This window comes from Vipera berus (genome assembly GCF_964194415.1).
Source record: "Vipera berus genome assembly, chromosome: 4".
Taxonomy (NCBI): Eukaryota; Metazoa; Chordata; class Lepidosauria; order Squamata; family Viperidae; genus Vipera; species Vipera berus.
In genome coordinates this window covers 83,409,684-83,430,976 of record NC_138206.1, presented here as the reverse complement: position 1 = coordinate 83,430,976, position 21,293 = coordinate 83,409,684, and the positions used below count along the sequence as shown (strand labels likewise).

At 40.6% G+C, this 21,293-nt stretch overlaps 1 protein-coding gene across 1 annotated transcript in view; it reads right to left on the bottom strand.

Annotated features, from left to right (window-relative positions):
• The window catches only part of OCA2 (OCA2 melanosomal transmembrane protein), a gene marked incomplete at its 5' end in the record, with an annotated part of 236,442 nt that overhangs the window by 88,125 nt on the left and 127,024 nt on the right, over positions 1–21,293 (bottom strand). Inside the window, one exon of the mRNA XM_081326959.1 lies at positions 10,236–10,363. Within this exon, the coding sequence (XP_081183085.1) occupies positions 10,236–10,363 (128 nt within the window). The remainder of the gene's footprint in view (positions 1–10,235; positions 10,364–21,293) is intronic.

The window sequence follows — 21,293 nt, the reverse complement described above, 5'->3', positions numbered from 1 at the left end:
TGAGGCCTTTGAACTATGGTGCTGGAGAAGACTCCTGCGAGTCCCTTGGACTGCAAGGCGATCAAACCTGTCAGTCCTAGAGGAGATCAACCCTGACTGCTCTTTAGAAGGCCAGATCCTGAAGTTGAAACTCAAATACTTTGGCCACCTAATGAGAAGGAAGGACTCACTGGAGAAGAGCCTAATGCTGGGAAAGATTGAGGGCAATAGAAGAAGGGGACGACAGAGAATGAGGTGGCTGGATGGAGTCACTGAAGCAGTAGGTGTGAGCTTAAATGGACTCCAGAAGATGGTAGAGGACAGGAAGGCCTGGAGGAACGTTGTCCATAGGGTTGCGATGAATCGGACATGACTTCGCAGCTAACAACAACAAAAAACAGCAAGGTTAGTGAAAAGGACTAGGGGTGGTGACATGACAGCAATGTTCTAACATTTGATGGCTGCCACAGAGAAGAAGGGGTCGACCTATTTTCTAAAGCATCAGAAGGCAATAATAGATGGAAACTAATCAAGAAGAAAACCAGTCTAGAACTAAGGACTTGTGAAAACAACTAACCAGTGAAAAGGCTTGCCTTCAGAAGTTGTGGATGCTCCATCACTGGAGGCTTTTAAGTAGAGATTGGACATTCCATTGTCTGGAATGGTATAGGTCCCCTGCTTGAGCAGGGGCTTGGACTAAAGACCTCAAAGGTCTCTTCAAACACTCTTTGAAAGAAGCGCTGCCAACCTCTCCCCCTCCCTTCATCCCTTCCTGGGGAGAGAGGGAGGGAGGGAGGGAGGGAGGGAGGGAGGGAGGGAAGGAAGGAAGGAAGGAAGGAAGGAAGGAAGGAAGGAAGGAAGGAAGGAAGGAAGGAAGGAAGGAAGGACTTGGCCACCCGCAGTCCTGTTGCCCTTTCGCCATTCCCTGGTGGTCTCCCATCCTATTGCTGAGGATGCTTTGGTTACAAAACCAGGCTCCTCACATAGAGAGGGAGTGGGGCCCCCTCTGACCCACATACTTTGCCCTCCTGCACCCACCATGAGCAACCTGGCCAAGGAGAGCAAGCACAGCAGCAGCAGCCTTGAGGAGGAGGTAAGCACAGTAGTTCTAATTCTGAAACTATCTTTGACATTTCTGCTTAACCAAATCTATTTCTTCAAATATTGTGAAAAATTAAACTGTATTTTACTCATAACTTTCCTGCCTTGGCATGACTCAGGAAGAACTATATTCTCTCCAGTTTTTTGAAAAAATTAAAATGGACATACTGTATAAGTCTTTAAACAGTGTTTCATGGCAACAAAATAAATCATAGAATTAAATTATTTCTTCAAGTGACCTGCAGTTTGTAAGTCATTTACCAACTAATATTAAATACTCCTTTACAAATTTCTAAGCTTTTTGAGAGAAATTTTCTTCTTTGCTTTATTCCAATTTATTTCAGGCAACATACACAGTTCAAGTAATGCCATAGACAAAACTGTCTGCAAAACTTTTGGTCAAATTTCACTTAGGTATAAATTAATGATCTGTAGCTAAAATGTGCTTACTTTCTTTGGATTAGCATTTGATGTGTGTCTTGCCAACTGCAGACAATAACTTTTGTCCACAGTCTTTCTCCATTTTCTTCATAAAAACAATATTGATGACCTTTCTTCTACCCACAAGCAAATGCAGAATATTTTTTGATATTGCAGGCACTTCAGTTTAATTCTTGGTATTTAAAAGATAGGCTTTCTTCATTTTACATATGATTATCTATCATAACTATTCAAATCTACATTGCAAGATGGCCTATGGAGACCTTTCCAGTTTCTCTAGGTCACTTAGTGCACTTTGTACTCTTCAGGATCCCAGGCTCTTGCACATAGTCAGGTTTTTAGAACCTTATGAAAGGCTAACAAGGTCAGAGCCATCCTGAGCTCCAAAGGAAGAATGTTCCAAAAGGCTGGGGCTATGGCCAAGAAGGTGCACCTCCTAGTCCCCTCCAGCCAGTGGTGGGATTCAGCCGGTTCACACTGGTTCGGCAGAACCATTACCTAATATTTTTATATAGATTTTATTAGTTTTTATAGGGTTAGAAATAAGGTGGGGTCGGGGTTGGGGTTGGGATTTGGGTTAGGGTTAGGATTAGGGTTGGGGTTGGGGGTTTTCCAAATAACATTCTCAGTATTTAGCAAACAGCATAATGTCTGGGTTCATGTGTTTAACAAACAATAATAGATAATAGTTAATTATCATAAACAATATGTTAATTAATCACTCAATAACCTTCTTCTTGCTAATATATATTCAAAATTACATATCACATTCCTTTCCCTCTAACTCGTTTTTCTAGCCATTGATAGAAATTATCCCATATTCTAAAGCAGGGCTTTTCAACCTTATCACAGATTGTACCACTTTTAGGACATGACAATATTTGGGTACCACCAGTGCTTAGCAAGGTGTCAAAAACTTGATGTCAAAAAGGGGGGGTTATTGATTAGATTCATTTGTTGTTATAGAAATGGCTAGTTTATAATATTATGGAAAAGTAAAAAGTTGAGGTTCAATGTTCCAGCCTGTTTAATATTTCCCAAAGTTATTTCTTTTTAGGCCTGGGTACAGCACGAAGACGGCATTGGTCACACTGGTGAATGGTCTCTGGCGGGCTTGGGACAGGGGTTGCTCCTCTGTCCTAGTCCTATTAGACCTCTCAGCGGCTTTTGATACCATCGACCATGGTATCCTACCTCAGGGGGTTGGGAGTGGGTGGCACTGTTTTACAGTGGTTCTCCTCCTACCTCCTGGGTCATTTGCAGTCGGTGTTGGCAGGGGGGCAGAGGTCGGCCTCGAGGCCTCTCGTTTGTGGAGTCCCTCAGGGGTCGGTCCTCTCGCCCCTTCTGTTCAACATCTATATGAAGCCACTGGGTGAGATCATTCGTGGTTTTGGGGTGGGGTATCATCAGTACGCTGATGATACCCAGCTTTTTATTTCCACCCCAGATCAACCCAGTGATGCCCTCGCCATGATGTCCCGTTGCCTGGAGGCAGTGAGGGTCTGGATGGGGAGGAACAGGCTTCGTCTAAATCCCGACAAGACCGAGTGGCTGTGCATACCGGCATCTCGGGTTGTCCACTCTATTCCATCTTTATCTATAGGGGGTGAGGTGTTACCCCCCATAGATAGGGCTCGCAACTTGGGTGTTCTCCTTGACTCACAGCTCAGTTTAGAAGATCATATAGGAGCTGTGACTAGGGGGGCTTTTGCCCAGGTTCGCCTGGTGCACCAGTTGCGGCCCTATTTGGACCGAGATGCCATACGCACAGTCACTCATGCGCTCGTGACTTCTCTGATAGACTACTGCAATGCTCTCTACATAGGGCTGCCCTTGAATGCCACTCGGAGGCTCCAGCTGGTGCAGAATGCGGCTGCGCGGGTTGTGATGGGGGTCTCCTGATACTCACATGTAACACCTCTGCTCCGCGAGCTGCATTGGCTTCCAGTTGTCTTCCAGGTGAGATTCAAGGTGCTGGTGATGACCTATAAAGCCCTAAATGGCATGGGTACCTTTTGCCAGCATTAACTTCCCATCGTCCTGTGCGCTCCCATAGAGAGGGCCTCCTCAGGTTGCCGTCGGTCAGGGAATGTCGACTGGCGGCCCCCAGGGGGAGAGCATTCTCTGTGGGCGCGCCTGCCCTCTGGAACCAGCTTCCTGTTGAGCTCCGGATGGCTCCTGACCTTCGCTCTTTTTGCCGCGACGTGAAGATTTGGTTATTTGAACTTGCCGGCCTGGACTGAGGGACTGGGGTTTTAGATTTTAAATTTTAAATTTTAGAATGCATTTTATTGTTTAGGGCTACTTGGTTTAATTTATTTTAATTTTTGTATATTATGTGTTGTATATAGTGCTTTAATTGCCCTGTACACCGCCCCGAGTCCTTTGGGAGAGGGGCGGTATATAAATCCAAATAATAAATAAATACATAATAAGTCTTCTATTTATTTGGATCAACTTCTGATTTTTATCTTTTAAAACTTCTAGTTTCTGGTCAACCTCAGTTGATTTATCTTCAACTTTTGAATTCTTTGTTGATTATCTGTGATCACCTGTTTAAAATTTTCAAATTAAGAATCCATACTGTTAATTTTTTTATTCATTTTGTCAAAATCACTTTTCAACTTCTCATGGTTTCTTGATGTGATCATCTTGTGAGTAGCGATTGCCTCTTGAATTGCTTGTAGGGTCGCTTGAGTGTCCTTTTGTAAGGTATTAGCCTTTTCTTGTTGAAGCATTGTATCAATTGATCTCTGATAGACTGGACTTACAGAAGCCGAAGAGGGAGCAGAAGATCCTTTTTTTCCCCAACTTTAGATAAGTTAGAAGCACTCATTTTTATCTTTAAATCATATGTTGTAATCCACCAAGTAAGTCAAAATTTATAATCCAATAGGCTCCTAACAAATAGGAGAAGTAAACGCTAAAAATAGTAAATAGTAAAAAAAAAGAAAAAGGGAAAAAAGAAAAAATAGAAAAAAAGGGGAAATATACCAAAATTTGTAATCCAAAGTATTCTGTTCAGAGGGATTTCTTGTTATTCACTCTTTCAAAACAGCTTGCAAAGATTCCAGGTCAAGCTGTATGTGTAATCCAAGGAAGTCTGATGACTTCAAACACAGTTTTTATTTATAATCGTAATCCATCCTGTAAGACAGGGCAATCCAAAAAGAGTCTTTCGTTTCCAGCCACAATCTTCAGGACTTTAAATTCTAAGGACACCAAAATGTTTAAACTATAAGTAATGTCTGGGCATACAGCCAAGTTTTACTCCAATCAGAGCAACTCAGTAAAATAAAGACCCCGCCACCCCAAAAAACAAAACTGCATGTAGTTCTCAGTTTTGCCACTCGACGTCATTAGATGTTCATTCCGACCATACTTTGAAAAAGTTTAAGAAGTTAAAAACCAGATGGTTTCCAAACAAGAAATAAACAAAAAAAGATTTATAAAACCAAAAGTTTTCCAAGTTATCCTTCTTTTATGCCTCAGTCACCTTCACAGTATTGTTATTAGTCAGTTTTAATTTCCCCAAAGCTTAAACTGCCACTTATAGTTCAGGAGGAAGGGGTAAAGAAAAAATCCCCCCCTCCCTGGAGCTTGGGGATTTGCTTTTGAATGCTGTTTCCCAGAACCAGTATTTCCACCTGTAGAGATATAAGGAAAGTAGTCTCACCCAGATCAGCGGTTTTGCCTTCTACTTTAAAATTCATTGTCTCCGACGATCAGCTGCTTCTGGCAGACCACATGGGTATGGTCAGCCTTTCTTCCTGCCGGTCCAGAGGGCTCCTTTGGAACACCGCTAGCCCACAATCTGCAAAATTTCACCCTTTGGCCAGTCGCCTCTAGGGGGCAACCTTCGGTCCTATTGGACTCCCCAGCAGGTAGAAACCGGGTTTGGGGAAGGGAGATTCATTCCCCAGTGCCCATCTTGCAGCAACATCACCGGAAACTCCCGTTACCTAATTTTTGGTTGAATTCAACGAACCAGTTCGAAAGGCCTAACTGGTTTGTAAGTCTTTCCCCTTTTCTTGGAAATGACTTCATTTCCTTCTCCACCAACCCCAAGTTCTTACCCTCTCTTTCAAGAACCACAACATTCATGCTGGCATGACCAGTTCCTCTTTCAGTGCGCAGCCACTGTGTTCCAGTTCCAGGGAGCACCCTCACTTGGCCTTTGTCTCATCTTCTTCCCAAATCACCAGAGCACCTCTTTCCTAAACCCGCAGGGGGAGGACAGGAGGAAGGCCTCACTCGGGCTCCCCATATCACCATCAGTCTCTCACCATCCTAACCGTCATGCCACTCAAACCTCCTGCCACAAGCAGCGGCACCTAAATCCTACAGAACTAGTCTCTAGCTTGATCCTCCATGTCCACCAGGCAAAGGCACCGAGGAGCCCAAAGCAAGCTGCAGGCAAGGCAACGGTATGCTGAGCATAATGGTGAGGGTCATGCAAGCTTTTTAAAGTGCCCCCGTCAGGGATTCGTAGCAGCAAACTTCTCCCTGCAGAGAAGCAGAGCCTGCAGAAGCCCCTCTCTTGGCAGAAGAGCTCAGTACTGCCTGTCTCCTTGATGGTGGGACTTTGGCAGTTAGGACAGTGCAATGAGCCATGAGGCCTGTGGCCATGAGCAATGGCAGTAGCGCAATTGGAACAACAAGCCTCAAGGTCTGCAGCCATGAGCAGTGGCAGTGGCACGATGTTCCATGTGGCGTGTGGCCACAAGCAGCTGCAGTAGAACTCAGGCAGTGGCACGACAGGTGTTGGGGCATGGGAGGTCTGGCTGCAGCAGCCCTAAGATAAGTGGGTGCAGGGGTGCCTGGGGCAGCACCCCACCCCTGCTCTAGCTTGATGTTTACACATGTGTTAGGTATTATTTAATATTTTTCATTAATATTTTAAAACTCTTTCTTATAATATAATCTAGTTTTGTGTACCTCTTTTATTCTTTAAGTATTAAATGCATGAAATAATAAACTACTGTACCTTTCAGTATATCATTTTTTAATACTTAAAACAGTCATTAGGGCAGAGAACCAGTTGTTAAATTATTTGAATCCCATCACTGCCTCTAGCCAACTTTCCTTGGCTGAGCTGGCCCACAGCAGCCCCATTCTATTGCAACAAACATAGAGGAAAGACTAATAAGTGCACACTGTCACCTAGATGTGCATTGACAAGTATAAAGCCCACAATGAGTTTCTTAGAATGTGTGGTCCAAATTCAATTATCTCTCAGGCTCAGATACAAAGAGAATAAGCCAACAAAAATTGTCAAATTTTCAGTGATCAAAACATGATGGAAGTACTGTATGCAAAGAACTGTGCATCCTTCCAGATGTGAAGGGGAAAAGCATTTTCTCTTTAAATCATATGTGTCTACCACTAAACCAATAATCATCTAAAAATAACCTCTGTTTCTAGTAGTTCCAATTTGTTAAAGTTCATTTCTCTGTTTCCATGTTATGGAAAGAGATGAACACTCAGTGAGGCATGGCACTAAAAACAACAGAACAGTTGGAGCTATGATAAGTTCTGCAGAGAAACAATTTGGCTAAAAGTCATTAGTGTAGCTCAACTACACTAGAGAGGTTGAGTGTGGCATAGTCAAAATTTCAGAAGAAAATTAGGCTTGAAGATCCAATACGCCTGCAAAGTTTATTAAACTATGATTGGGGGCTACATTCTGATTTTATTTTTTCATGCTGTTATCCCGCCTGAAAAAAAAACCCTTATGTGTACCTTTACCTGAATAGTTAAATTTAGCTTGATTAACTTAGTTGGATGTGCATATGGAGTCCTTCCTTGTAGGTAGGATTTCTGACTTGACACTGTGTAAAAATCATTGCTGCATCCTAAAATTTTTGCTAGTTATTCTGCTGTTATTCTGCTAATTGTTCTGCTTTATTTCAGAAGTTTGCCGTTTCCTATGACTTTTGATAGAGGGACGCGGTGGCTCAGTGGGTTAGGACGCTGAGCTTGTCGATTGGAAGGTCGGCAGTTTGGCGGGTCGAATCCCGAGTGCCGCGTAACAGAGTGAGCGCCTGTTACTCGTCCCAGCTTCTGCCAACCTAGCAGTTCGAAAGCACGTAAAAATGCAAGTAGAAAAATAGGGACCACTACGGTGGGAAGGTAACAGCGTTCCGTGCGCCTTTGGCGTCTAGTCATGCTGGCCACATGACCACGGACATGTCCTCGGACAAGCGCTGGCTCTTCGGCTTTGAAACGGAGATGAGCACCGGCCCCTAGAGTCGGAAACGACTAGCACGCATGTGCGGGGGAACCTTTACCTTTACCTTTATGACTTTTGATCGAACTGAAGACAAATGATATCTAGAATTGCACCTGCTTTACTATAAGTCCACCTGAATTAAAAGAAATAATTTCAGCACTCCAATTCTACTAACTTTGTGAGTTTATACAGATCTGGAATGTCTTTCAAATAACATAGTACCTTCATTCTTCATTAATTTCATAGAAGTGCCTTTACCCTGAATGTTGTAATCCTATCAGTTCAGGAGTTTAATCCATTTAGCAGGAAAACAAGTTGGAAGATTTACCATATACAATGTACATACTGTACACTGTAAAAACTCACATTGTGTTTATCTGTTTGTCTGTTTGTACCCCAAGGTTAGGCCAAACACTTCATTATACCGCAGGTACCTAAATTTGGCTAATTTATAGAATGCATAAAAAAATCCAGGCTCAGTTCTCCTTGCCAGAAAGTAAAGTCAGCGGGCAAGCTGTCAAGAAGTCAGAAGTCGCTCATATTCCCACTGCGTTTTGGCCCACTCGTGGTCAGTCAGTTTGGGTAAGTAAATATACTGCTCAAAAAAGTAAAGGGAACACTTAAACAACACAATGTACTGTATTTAATAGTAGGATGTCTTATCTTGTGTTCCCTTTATTCTTTTGAGCAGTATATAATTTATTATTGAGGTATTTATAATATATACTCTTCTTAGATTATCATAGGATTGTCCAGCATTGGGTAAGAAATTATGGTTAGCTTAAAATTTAATATTCATTCTGTTCACATTAGACTGTCTCATTTTTCTCTCAAAGAACGACAGAATGAGTCTAAGAGTTGTCTACTTACTATCTAAAGAGTTTTACAAAGTGCAGCGGTGCTTATTCTTTACAATGATCAAAACATTGTGTCATGGCTTGTACCAATTACACCCATAGGAAAGCATAGGGCACACAATGTATTTTTCCTTGTAGTTATCCTACTCCATCCATCAGCAGAAGAATTTTCTAAGCTGGATGATATAACAACTGGATGAAAGTATTCATTCTTTCTCTTTCTAAGATTCTTAAACCTAGCTAAATTCTATATCTCATTTGCCTCTCCATAAGCCTCACTGAATTTGCTTTTGACTATGTAGATAAAACACTGAAATGGAAAACATGGCACCTGGAAGAAATTCAGATGAAGATTTGCTTAATTCACTGAACTCAAAGTAAAAAAAACCTTGATATTTGGGAAACATCTGAAAGACAAATCTTAGCACTGATCTAGAATTTACCAGATCTTCTCTTGCATAAGATTACTTTCTGTAATATGAATAAATAGTCAGTCTTCACTTCGGTTAAGGAGTAAAGCGCTGCCCTTAAGGATCCCATTGCTCTATATATCAGGATTTCCTCTTCAGTCCTGATAGTAGACAGTAATAATTATAAGTATCTGGAGAATAATTTCCAAATGTACCTTTTCCTTCTTTTAACTGACACAATTTTTGGAATGAAAGGATAGACCTCTTTGCTTCAGGCTGAGGGCTACACAATTTTGGAGTAGCATTCTGGGGTCTATGCTCTAAAACATAGCAAGCCAAAGAAAACATGGTTGGGGCCAGAGCAAAAATGAAATTAATTTTATTACCTTCATTAAATATAATTAATATGTTTATTTCCCATAAATTCCATATATTCCTCCTTCATCACATTCAGTCACATTTGATGACAATTTTTGCAGGGGGCCCATAGGCTGCATCTAAAATATACTGAGGCCACGTAAAAGATTACATATCTCAAGTATTACAGAATCTCAAACCAAATCAGAGCTAATCCTGAAAAATTAATGTGGATAGTCTCCAGTTTAATTTGCACCCAGCACACAACCAAGGCACTCAAACCCTATATCCTGATTAGATCAAGCACACAAGCCACTCAGTATAGTTAGCAAAATTATAGCTCTATTAAACTCAAAATATTGAACAGACAAAATGAAAGAGAAGGCACGAAGAACAGACAAGGATGTACATCAACTGTTTATCAAAATATATCATACTATCATTGGTTATTCCCAAAAGGAATGGCCCTTGGTTGTGCCAGCCTTAACTGGCACATAGGGTGATCCTTCCTCTATGCTGCACCATATAGAAAACATATAGGATGAGGATAATCATAGATTTCATCTCTCTGTATTTGCAAAGAAAGTTTTTTACACTCCTTTATACAAAGAGCTCCTAACTCATATGTCTTGATCCAGAAATTACAGCCATAAATATCAGAACACAGAAGTTGTGCAGTAATAAAGCTGCCTTTTCTACAAGACTAATTTTACATGATAACTGTAAATTAATCATCCTGCATGAAAAGAGCAATCTATATTTCTCTTGGTTGAAAACAATTCAAGAAAGTAAAAATGAAAAGTTTCTTCTTTGTTGACCCCAAGATTTTAAACTTTCTTTAAAATGCCTTCATCTTACCTCCATTAAAACAAACAATGCTGCAAAGAAAAGGAGGGTTGCCCATTCCACTCTGTTCAGAATCATTTCAAAATCATGAATGTTGGCTAGCACAAGAAGCCATACGGCTCCCAACATAGCAATCCATCCTGCATAAAAAGAGAAGTTAGCATGAATATAACTGAGTCCATTTTAACTAGCTATGTCAAATCTACAGTACACATATCCTTTGGGTTTAGGAATATTGAAAACATATTTATACTGTGGAATAGCACATAATCACAGTTAAGCTTACAACTTACTTTCCCCCAGGGTATAGATTATGTGCCTTTAATATCTCAAGTAATTCAGTAGATGAATCTTCTCTAATATTATTATTTCCATATTCCACTATTTTCATGCCCTATAAAGGATAATCTCCAGGATTTTAAAAAGCCTCCAGTTATAAAATAGTTCTAAACTTGCAATGTAACTCAATGCCTAGTTTCTCCCTGACATGAATCCAACACTAAGAATTCAAAACAAGGCCATACTAAAAAAGAAAATCAGGCTTAACTATGACTACTAATCTGGTGTTCTCATTTTTTAAAAAAAAATGTCTTCACCCAGAAATATTTAGTCCATGCTAAAAATTCCAACCGTGCAAAATAAATATCAGAACATAGTTGTGCAATAATATAGCTGCCTTTACTACAAGACTAATTTCACATAATTGTAAATCAATCATCCTGCCTGAGAAGACCAATCTATATTTCACTCCCATTTTAACCATATGAATTTAGAAAAAACAAATCTAAATGCATTGCTGAGACTAAGTTTTCTACATTTCTTTCAAAGGGAGCAAGGCATCATGTTTCCAAAAGGATTCCATCCTGAGCCGAATAATAGAATATCTATCCACAGCTATTGGCAGTGTTTTTTCGCTGAACCATATCTATTTCTGTGTTCTTCAGTTACAGTTCTGAGTTAGAAAAAGAGTCTATAAACAGAATATTGTGCCATGGGAATATGTATATACTGAACTTATTGAAAGGACACATGTTACATGTTATAAAAATGGTTCCTATGTTTTTTATTCTTGTTTGTGCTAAGGCACTGCAGATTCTTTATTTATCCATTGGGGAAATATTAATTTTCTTCAAATATTATGTAAATGTCTAAAAGCTGAATTTATCAAAGAAAATATTCAGAAGTAGACTACAAAAGAATAAAATTCAGATGCAAAGAAAAAAGAATATAACAACAGCTGCAGTCTTTCAAAGATAACCTTTATGTCTCCTTAGTGTGTTCATTCCTCTTTGAATTTAATCAAGACTTGAGTTCAAAAATCCAACTAAAACTGAAATAGTTATCTATAATATGATATAAAAATTTAAATGAAAATATTCAATACATGCTCATAGTAATCTATTAAAAGCAATGATACTTTCTACAAAGTCATAATGTACTTGGCATACAACAAATATAAAATAAAATAACATAGTTACTAGCAGGGACAATTTGGATATTTTCAAAGGGACTCCGATGCAATGGGACAGAAAAGTCCCAATAACTGACATAAAAATTAAGAAATATGCACAAAATCCAGAGAAAAGTCCTAAAATGGCCTTTTTCCCCATATGTACTGAAAATCCATCATTCAACAATGACAGATGACATGCTGACTGGAAGGTTTGTGTGTTGAAGTCCAACTCATTTGCAAAATAGCAAGTTGTGGAAGGTTGTCCTAGAAAGAGGTGCAGTCCATATATTGTAGTGACTGAAAAGTTACAAGGATGAGTATTTTGAGGAAACTGCTAAAAAGGATAACCCAGAAACTTGGAGTAAGCACCACCACCTACAGATACTGTAAATCCAACACCTGTGGTCAATAACATCTTCTGAACCTACTGACCCAAAGTCTAGCAGTATTTTTTGGATTGGACAAATGATGCCACTGTTTTGGAAATACTATTTATCTAAAACCTAACTACACCAGTGAGGGAAGTCAGCACCCCACTCCCCTCCCCCAGAGAAGGAAATATTTTGGGGGATATTAAAAAGGGCAAAATATTATAATTCCCCAAAGGAATAATATAAAAATCTTAGGCAGAAAGCAGTCCCAAATCTCCTTCCCCAAAGCAGAGACCAGCTTTTAAAAATGCAGATTTGGGGCCACCTATTCATAAGCAAAATGCTTTCAGCCACAGCCAAAGAGAAGATTTGAGCTGATGGGATTAGAAAAACAAAGACTCCCAAGGACAGGAACATGATCTTTAGGATATAATAGGATTAACTCACCACCATTAGAATACCAAAAGAGCACACTCAAGCTCAGGTCACGTTACACAGGAACAGAAAGCACCTAAATACAAAGCCATAGGAACAGGAACAACCTCAAATACAAAGCCCAAAGAAGGTATAAAAGCCCACCTATCCCAACTCCATTTTGTCAGCTGTTCCAGAGCCACATGCTGTTGGTTCTGTTGTTCAATAAACAGAACCTTCTTTCCAAACAGCCTCCATTTTATTTATTCCCAGCTTGGACTGGACCTGATGATTTTTTTCTTTCAACAATTTGGCACCCAGGATGGGACTCCAAGTTAACCTGACCAATGGACTGGGACTGGGTAAGCCTCCATCTTGCTGGCAGCAGACTCTTGTGTCTGTGGGTGAGTTTCCCAGACCCTGCCCAACTGGAGCAAGGGTAGTGAAGGGAGTTTTGAGTTTGAGCTTGAGGACTGTTAAGTATCTCTAAATTTTAACTTTAAAGCCCAGGGGAATGAGGGAAATGTGTATATGTCTGTGTGAGAGTGAGAGGACCCTCTTCCCAATCACAGCTAGATTCTGCCCCCTCTGGCCTTTCCTAACTGCAAAAAGGATCTATTCAAGTCACAGACTCTGGAAAGGATGGGGGTTTGGCCAGAGCACAGGACCTTTCATTAGGGAAAAGGGAGAAGCTGTGTGAAAATGGAATGGAAAAGTGAGAGAGAGAGTCGGACCTGGGCAACCAGCTGGGAAGTCAGTGAGCAAAGCCCTGTCAAGGAGGTGCACATACTCACTGCTAGGGAAGAGCAGCAGGTCCTCCCAGACTTTTCTGAGTCTAAAAACCATGGGTAGGAAAAGCCGTTGGAAGGAGGTGCCTGTACTCACTGTGTAGGGGTGAGCAGTAGGTCCTCTGGATCCCTTTTGGTCTGAAAACAATTGGCAGAGTTTCCTTGAAAGGATGTATCCTTACTCTGCTAGGGAACCAGATTCCTCCTGGACCCCTTTTTTTGGTCTGAAAACTGATAGGCAGGGTGGCACGTTTGGCCATGGGGGAAGACCCAGCTAAGCTATTTGAATACCACTTCAGAAGGCAAACATAGGAGGCTGTACCTTGAGGGTCATGACAGGATCCCCCTCTAGGAGACATGCTCATGGGTTGGGGTGAGAGGCAAGTGCCCATCCTAGCCTGTATGAAGGAGATACGAGCAAAGGAGATATGTAGGGAATGGGCTTTGCTCAGGGAGAAAGCTGGGAAACCAATTTGGCTAAATAAAGGTACTTGAAAAGGATGTGTGAGTGTGTGTGTGTACTGTATATACAGTATATACAGTACACAAACACACATATACTGTTTATATATGAATAGTAATTCTCTCTCTCTCTCTCTCTCTCTCTATCTATCTATCTATCCATCTATCTTCTATACAACCATGTGATATGTTTGCTAAGATTTGTGCCTTCCCTAATTTGAGTTGCCTGAGAATTATGGTGGGAATGATTCTCAAGGTGTGAAAACCTGAGAACTCTATTTTCCTTTTCTGTTCTCTTTCACTTGTCTTTCTGTGTATGTGTCAAAGTCTTTGTGTGTGAGGTATATGTAACTCTTAAACGTCTCTAGCCCCTAGAGAAAAGAATTTTAAATTCTGCTAGGAAAAAATATATTAAAGTAAGCAAAGAAAAGAAAAATACCTTCATCCTAGTTTGCCTGGCCAGCAAAACAGGATGAAGAAAACTGTGTTTCCTCCTTTTTTTCCTTCCGTCTCTGAGCTTTTAAGAACAGCCCAAAGTTGTTAGAAGGAAATGTTTTAAGTTCATTTACAGTTCAAGTTTCATTCTTGCATTTACTGCATGTTTTTAAGTGGGTCTTATCTCTTTAACATCTGTAAAGTTAACCTTAATGTCTTTTCAAGCCTTCAAGCACACACCCCATTCCACTTCTCCAATTCTTATCCTCTGTTCTCCATTCCTCATGTCTGACCAGCAATTTTCTTCTGGGAGAGTCACCCACAAAGGGGGAAGGGGACCCTGTTCTCATATCTTTCAGCCCTGCATAGACAACTCTACAACTTTGGAATTAGAGCACACTGGCCCAGATGCTGTCTCCATTCATTTTAGCCAGGCAATTGGGTTTGGATCCAGCCATCCACTAGAAAGTCACCATGCAACCAGAGTGGAACAGATCTCCCCAGGTGCTACATCACCCAGATGCCTGTGAAAGCTGCAGAAAAAAGAAAGACTCCTGGAGCCATTGGCCCCCATGTAAAGTCTCAGAAGACAACTGGAAAGACTATGGGGGGAGGGCAGAAACTCATTGAAAGGTTTTCTTTCTTGCCTCATTTATATTGTAATTAGCCAGTTGAATGGATTTATCGAGGGATGATATGCGGGAATGGTTGGCACAGCAAGTCCTGAACACCTTGGACTTCTGTCTGGTGAGAGGGAAAATTTGTCCAGGATGTTTGTATTGCATATCTTGTAGAAGTAGCTGCATACACACACACACACACACACACACACACACACACACACACACACACACATCATTTGGAATCACACTGAGGCTATCCTCTTCACCTACTTCCATGTAAAGCTCCCCAGTTTGTTTCTTCCTCTGTGTCACTAAGGCCTTTGCATGCATACCTTTCTGCAAATTCCATGGGGGATGGAACCATGTCCTCTCAAGTGATTTACAATTCATATGCCCTCACTGAGGAGGTAGCAGGAAAGAGATCTCCAAACCCAAGACCTGAATATGTTGCACTGGTGGTTTCATAGTAGGAGTCCTAGGCCTCACTGTGTGCAATTTAAGAAATATCAATAGCCTGGCTTGCACACTGGCTAACCTCAATTTGACATCACAATCCCAGAAGCACTAAACTAAGAGGTAAGGCAGGTTCAGAAAGCAACCCTTGAAAATGGGCAGCCAGTAATTATTTACTAAGGCAAAACATGGCTGTGAAGAATTTTGGAGGCATGTGCTTGACAAACTTAACTGGAAGCTCACAGGAAATGACATCAAACATCTAAAACAATTGGCACAGAATATTGGACACTATAAATTTCTTTTCCACCTAACAGCCACAGCCACAGAGAAGGTTTGATCTGATGGGATTAGAAAAACAAAGACTCCCAAGGACAGGAACGTGACCTCTAGGAATTTATAGCATTAACCCACCACCATTAGAAAAGGGCGCACTCAGGCTTCCAGTTTGACGTCACGGCAGAATGGGTGCAAGAAGATGGGGCTCCGTCTTTCACGTTCAATTTCGCCTCGCTGGGTACCCTGGAAAGGGTCAAAAGTCACTCCATAGAAGCAACAAGCAAGTAGGGACCCTCGTTGATCATGGGAGGGTGGCAGCCCTTCCGTTTAATCCAAGGAAGCCCTCCAAACTGGCGGGGGAAAGACTGGCTACATTCGTGTAGCCAGTCAGAAGCTGCTGACAATGGAAAACAATAAGCACTAACAAGCAACCTTTCAGTAACGTGGATGAAACTGGGTGAGACTCTATCCTCTCTTTATGACTAAGACTTCTTCCTGAAAAAATTGCCCAAAACACCCACCCCGTTCCCTCAGGAAAAGAAAAGCAGCAAACTAATTACTTGGGGGAAACAGAAAAAAATTACAAGATTAATTTGGAATTGATGCACATATGTGCATTTGAAATTTGGGTACTAAAAGTGCTTTTGAGACTTTTTTTTAAAAAAAGAGATTTGAAAAGCTTGTAATATAAGTTTGGATTTAAAAAGCTGAAAAATGGCACTAATGACAATTAGTGGCGAGTTATGGCACTACAATTTGTTATGCCTAAAGGAAACTTGGCTTGAAGCCCAGATTTAGATAAGACTCTTGCTGGCCTTGGAAACTTTCACTTTTGAAGACTGCAGCTAGGAAAAGGGGAGAAAAAAAACAACTTTGGGCTGCTTATTATTGTCGCAGAGACAATGAACTATTTTGAAACTGGCCTGCCTGAACTATGAATATAAATATTAACTGACTTTCAGAGCTGTGCTGTGGAACTATTTCCCTACAGGACTTGAGATGATGGAATTTTTTGGATTACAATTTTTTTAAAGAATTTTATTGGATTTTATAGGGTTAGGGATAAAATGGGGTCAGGATTGGGGTTAGGGTTAAGGCTGTGGTTGGGGTCGGGATTGGGATTAGGACAGGGTTGGGGTCAGCATTGGGGTTATCCCCCAGTAACATTTTCAATATTTAGCAAACAGAATATTGTCTGGGTACATATGTTTGGCTAACAATAATTAATATAGTAATAAATAACAGTAGTAAATATGATTGGTTATCATAGACAATATTAATAAATCAATCCATAACGTTCTTCTTACTACTATGTATTCAAAATAACATAACACATTCCTTTCTCCCTAATTCGTTTTCCTAGCCATTGATAGAAGTTATCCCATGTTCTAAAATAAACTGAATCTTCTTTCTCTTTAATCTCTAAAGTCAATCTATCCATTTCTGCACATTCTAAACTTTTCTTGATTAGTACTTCTTCAGTTGGTAAATTTTCATTTTACCAATATTGGGCAAATACAATTCTCGCTGCTGTTAATACATGTAATATTAAATATTCACTCTCCTTCTCATAATTAGATCCTAATATTCCTAACAAAAACAGTTCTGTTTTTTAGTCATCTTTTCCAACCATACATGTATCTTAACTCAAAACCTTTTTGCTTTAGGGCATGTCCACCAGATATGATAATAAGTACCTGGCCTTTGCTTACATTTCCAACAGTTACTTGAAGTATTTATAAACATTTTCGCTAATCTTACTGGTGTCATATGCCATCTATAAAACATTTTGTACAAGTTTTCTTTGCATGGCACTGCTTTAGTTAATTTAATATTTCTATCCCATAGTTTTTGCCAGTCTTCCAAATCTATAGAATATCCAAAGTTCTTTGCCCATGTTATCATTGTTTCTTTTACTTGTTTTTCTTCCATCTTTAAATTTAGCAGAAATTTATAAAGTTTCTTAATCAACTTTTCATCTGCTTTTAGCAATGTTTGATCAAATTCTGTCTGTTCTTTATAAAATCCCATTGTTTTCTCATTTTTTTCATATCTTGTTTTAATTTGCAAATATGGCCACCATGCTGAGTCAATACCTTGTCATTGTAAATCTTGTCTATCTTTCAGTTTTCCTTCATTATCCAAGATATCTTTATAAGTGATGACTTTGTCATAATTAATTAAATTTGGATAAGCTACATTCTGTAAGTTTTGGAGAGGCTGCACCAGAAAAGTAGCTAGGGCCCTGATTGGATTGCATTGTAATTGAACTGCATTTGGGGAATTATATAAGTAAAAATCAAAAACAGCAGCAGTACATTCAGGGCAAGTGCGTCTGAGATTCCTTGTACCTAAGAATGTCTGGCTTAGTTCAGTGCAACACTTGTTTTGCAGCTGTCTTGTGCAGTACCCTTTTCAAACTTGGAAACTGTCCTATCTGTAAACAAATCACTAGTCTACAAGGACAGATTATTTATCTAGGGTCTGTAATCTGTGCTCTTCAGGCAAAAATTAGGTGTCCAAGATGAAAAACTTGTTTTTGACAGGGAGAAGTGCGAATCTGGTATTACACAACAAAAAGGCATCCAAAAAGAGAAGTCACCTTCTGGTTGGTGATTCAATTATAAGGGATGTAAATCTAGGAAAGGACACATAGGTCTCAAAAGAGGTCAGGTGTCTTCCAGGTCCTACTGCCAGTAGGGACAAGAAGCGTATTTCTAAAATAATCAAGAATGCCAGCAAGGACTGTGATGTGGAAGCTATTGTACATCTTGGCACTAATGATCTGTCCCAAAAAGATGTATTCTCTGTGCAGAATGATTTCCAGAGCTTGGGGCAGGAACTTAGCAGAATAGGCTGTAGGTTTACTTTTTCAGAGGTTTTACCAGTGTATAAGGAGCAAAATGGAAAAGGCCGGCGTATAGCACAATTCAGTATGTGGCTAAAGGAGTGGTGTAAAGGGGAAAGCTTTGGATATATTAGTCACGATGTCTGTAGCTGGTCCAATGAAAAAATGTACAAAAGAGATGGTTTGCATCCTTCAAAGAAAGGGACTGAGTTACTCGGCTATAAATTCACAGATTTTCTGGAGGAATATTTAAACTAGACAGCGGAGAAAGTGAGTTAATTGATATAGAACATCCCTGTCCCTGCCAATCTAAAAATTATAGGGCTATCAATGCATGTAACATAGATCTGTGTGTGGACAAGAATATCAACCTTGCTGTCAAGCAAAATCAAGCTTCTATTAGTGAGTGCCACACAAAGTGCACTAACCAAATAGGTGGTAAGACAATAGGGGAACTCAGGCACCACACAGGTTATGTAGAAAGTAAACACAGGGCCAGACAGAAAGGACTCAAATGTCTATACACCATTTCACAAAGTATGAACAAAAAACAGGGTCAACTAGAAATTCAGGTTAGTGAGGACAGATATGATATTGTTGCCATTATGGAAACATGGTGGGATAAAACCCAAAAATGGAACACACAGCTAGAGGGATTTAAATTATTTAAAAGAAACAGACCAAATAAAAGAGGACGTGGAGTTGCCCTCTATATAAGGAATAACTACATCTCTACAGAAATAGAGCACAACAATAATGAAAACTGTAAACTTGAATGCATTTGGGTCAATATAAAAGGGGGGGAATAACATTGCCATAGGTGTATACTATAGGCCACCCAAACAAACAGAGGAAATAATAGTAATGGGGGACTTTAACTACCCTGACATCAACTGGGAGACAAATTCTGCAACAAGTGGAAGATCAAAAAGATTCATGACAAACCTAGCAGACAATTTTGTCACCCAAAAAGTAGAGAAGGGAACTAGGGGATTAGCCATTTTGGATCTAATTCTCACTAACAGAGATGAAATGATAGCAGGTATTGAAGCCACAGGAACCTTGGGAGGAAATGATCATGCAGTATTGGAATTCAACATTATGGAAGCACAAGCAATAGAACACAGTCAAACTAGAGTCTTCGACTTTAAGACAGCTAATTTCAATAAACTTAGAGAGAGCTTGGGAAGGATTCCATGGATGAGAATCCTCAAGGGCAAAACAACTCAAGAAGCTTGGGAAATTTTGAAAAGTGAGATAATAAAAGCCCAGTCTAGCTCAATACCAACGAAGAGAAAAAATAACAGCTCTCAAAAGAAACCAGCGTGGCTGCATAAAGAACTCTCTGACAAATTGAAAGATAAAAAGGACAAGTATAGAAAGTGGAAAGAGGGGCACATAACTAAGTCAGAATATCAGCAAATAGCCCGAGCCTGCAAAGATGAAGTGAGGAAAGCTAAGGCTCAAAATGAACTAAGGCTTGCGACCAAAGTCAACAATAACAAAAAATCTTCTTTGAACATGTAAAAAGCAAGAAAAAAGTGAAGGAAATGATTGGTCCATTAGTGGGTGAAAGCGGCAAGAAGGTGACAAGCAACAGGGAGAAAGCACAACTATTTAACTTGTTTTTTGCATCTGTCTCTACACAAAGAGAAAAAACAGGCCAACCTATCAAAAGTAGTTCCATAAAAAACAGAATAGAAACACAAGTTAAGATAGGCAAGAAAATGATAAGTGAGCACCTGTCCAGTCTAGACAAGTTCAAATCACCAGGACCAGTTGGATTACACCCCAAGGTTCTCAAGGAACTGGCAGATGTGATCTCAGAACCACTGAACTATATTTTTCAAAGATCCTGGAGCACTGGGGAACTGCCAGAGGACTGGAAAAGAGCTGATGTATTGCCCATTTTCAAAAAAGGGGAAAAATGGATCCAGGAAATTACAGACCTATCAGCCTGACCTCAATACCTGGGAAGATTCTGGAAAAGATAATCAAACAACGAATCAGCGAGCACCTAGAGGCAAACAAAGTCATTACTAAAACCCAACATGGGTTTGTCAAAAACAGATCATGCCAGACAAATCTTATTGCATTCTTTGACCAAGTGACAAAATTAGTGGATCAGAGGAATGCTGTGGATATAATTTACTTGGACTTCAGTAAGGCATTTGATAAAGTAGATCACAACCTTCTACTTGATAAGATAGAAAAATGTGGGTTAGACAGAATCACCACCAGATGGATTCATAGCTGGCTGACCGGCCATACTCAGCATGTGGTCCTCAATGGAACCACATCTACATGGAGGGAAGTATGTAGTGGGGTGTCCCAGGGCACTGTTCTGGGCCCAGTGCTCTTCAACATCTTCATCAACGATTTGGATGAAGGGATAAATGGGGAACTCATCAAATTTGCAGATGACACCAAGCTGGCAGGAATAGCCAAAACTCCAGAAGACAGGCTTAAGATACAGGAGGATCTGGACAGACTTGAACACTGAGCGCTATCTAACAAAATTGTTGTACCCTTGCGGCCCTTGACCCGGCGCAGATCCCAGCGAGCCCCATGGTTCACCACGGAGCTCCGGGAGATGAAGCGTCAGAGACGGGGCCTAGAGAGCCGTTGGAGGTCCAGTCAATCCGAATCCGACCGGTTGCGACTAAGAACCCACACTAGGTCTTATCTCGCAGCGATAAGGGCGGCGAGAGCCAACTACCTCTCCTCCCTCATCGTGTCCACAGATAATCGCCCGGCCGCCCTGTTTAGAGTGACCCGCTCCCTGCTGAATCAAGAGGTGAGGGAGGAGCCCTTACAGGGTCGAGCTGAGGAATTTGGTCAATATATGCTGGATAAAATCGCTCGGATTCGAACCGGCCTGGACTCCAACTGGGCAGAGTCTGACGAACAGGACACGGGCAGTCTTGTTGACGTCATCTGGGAG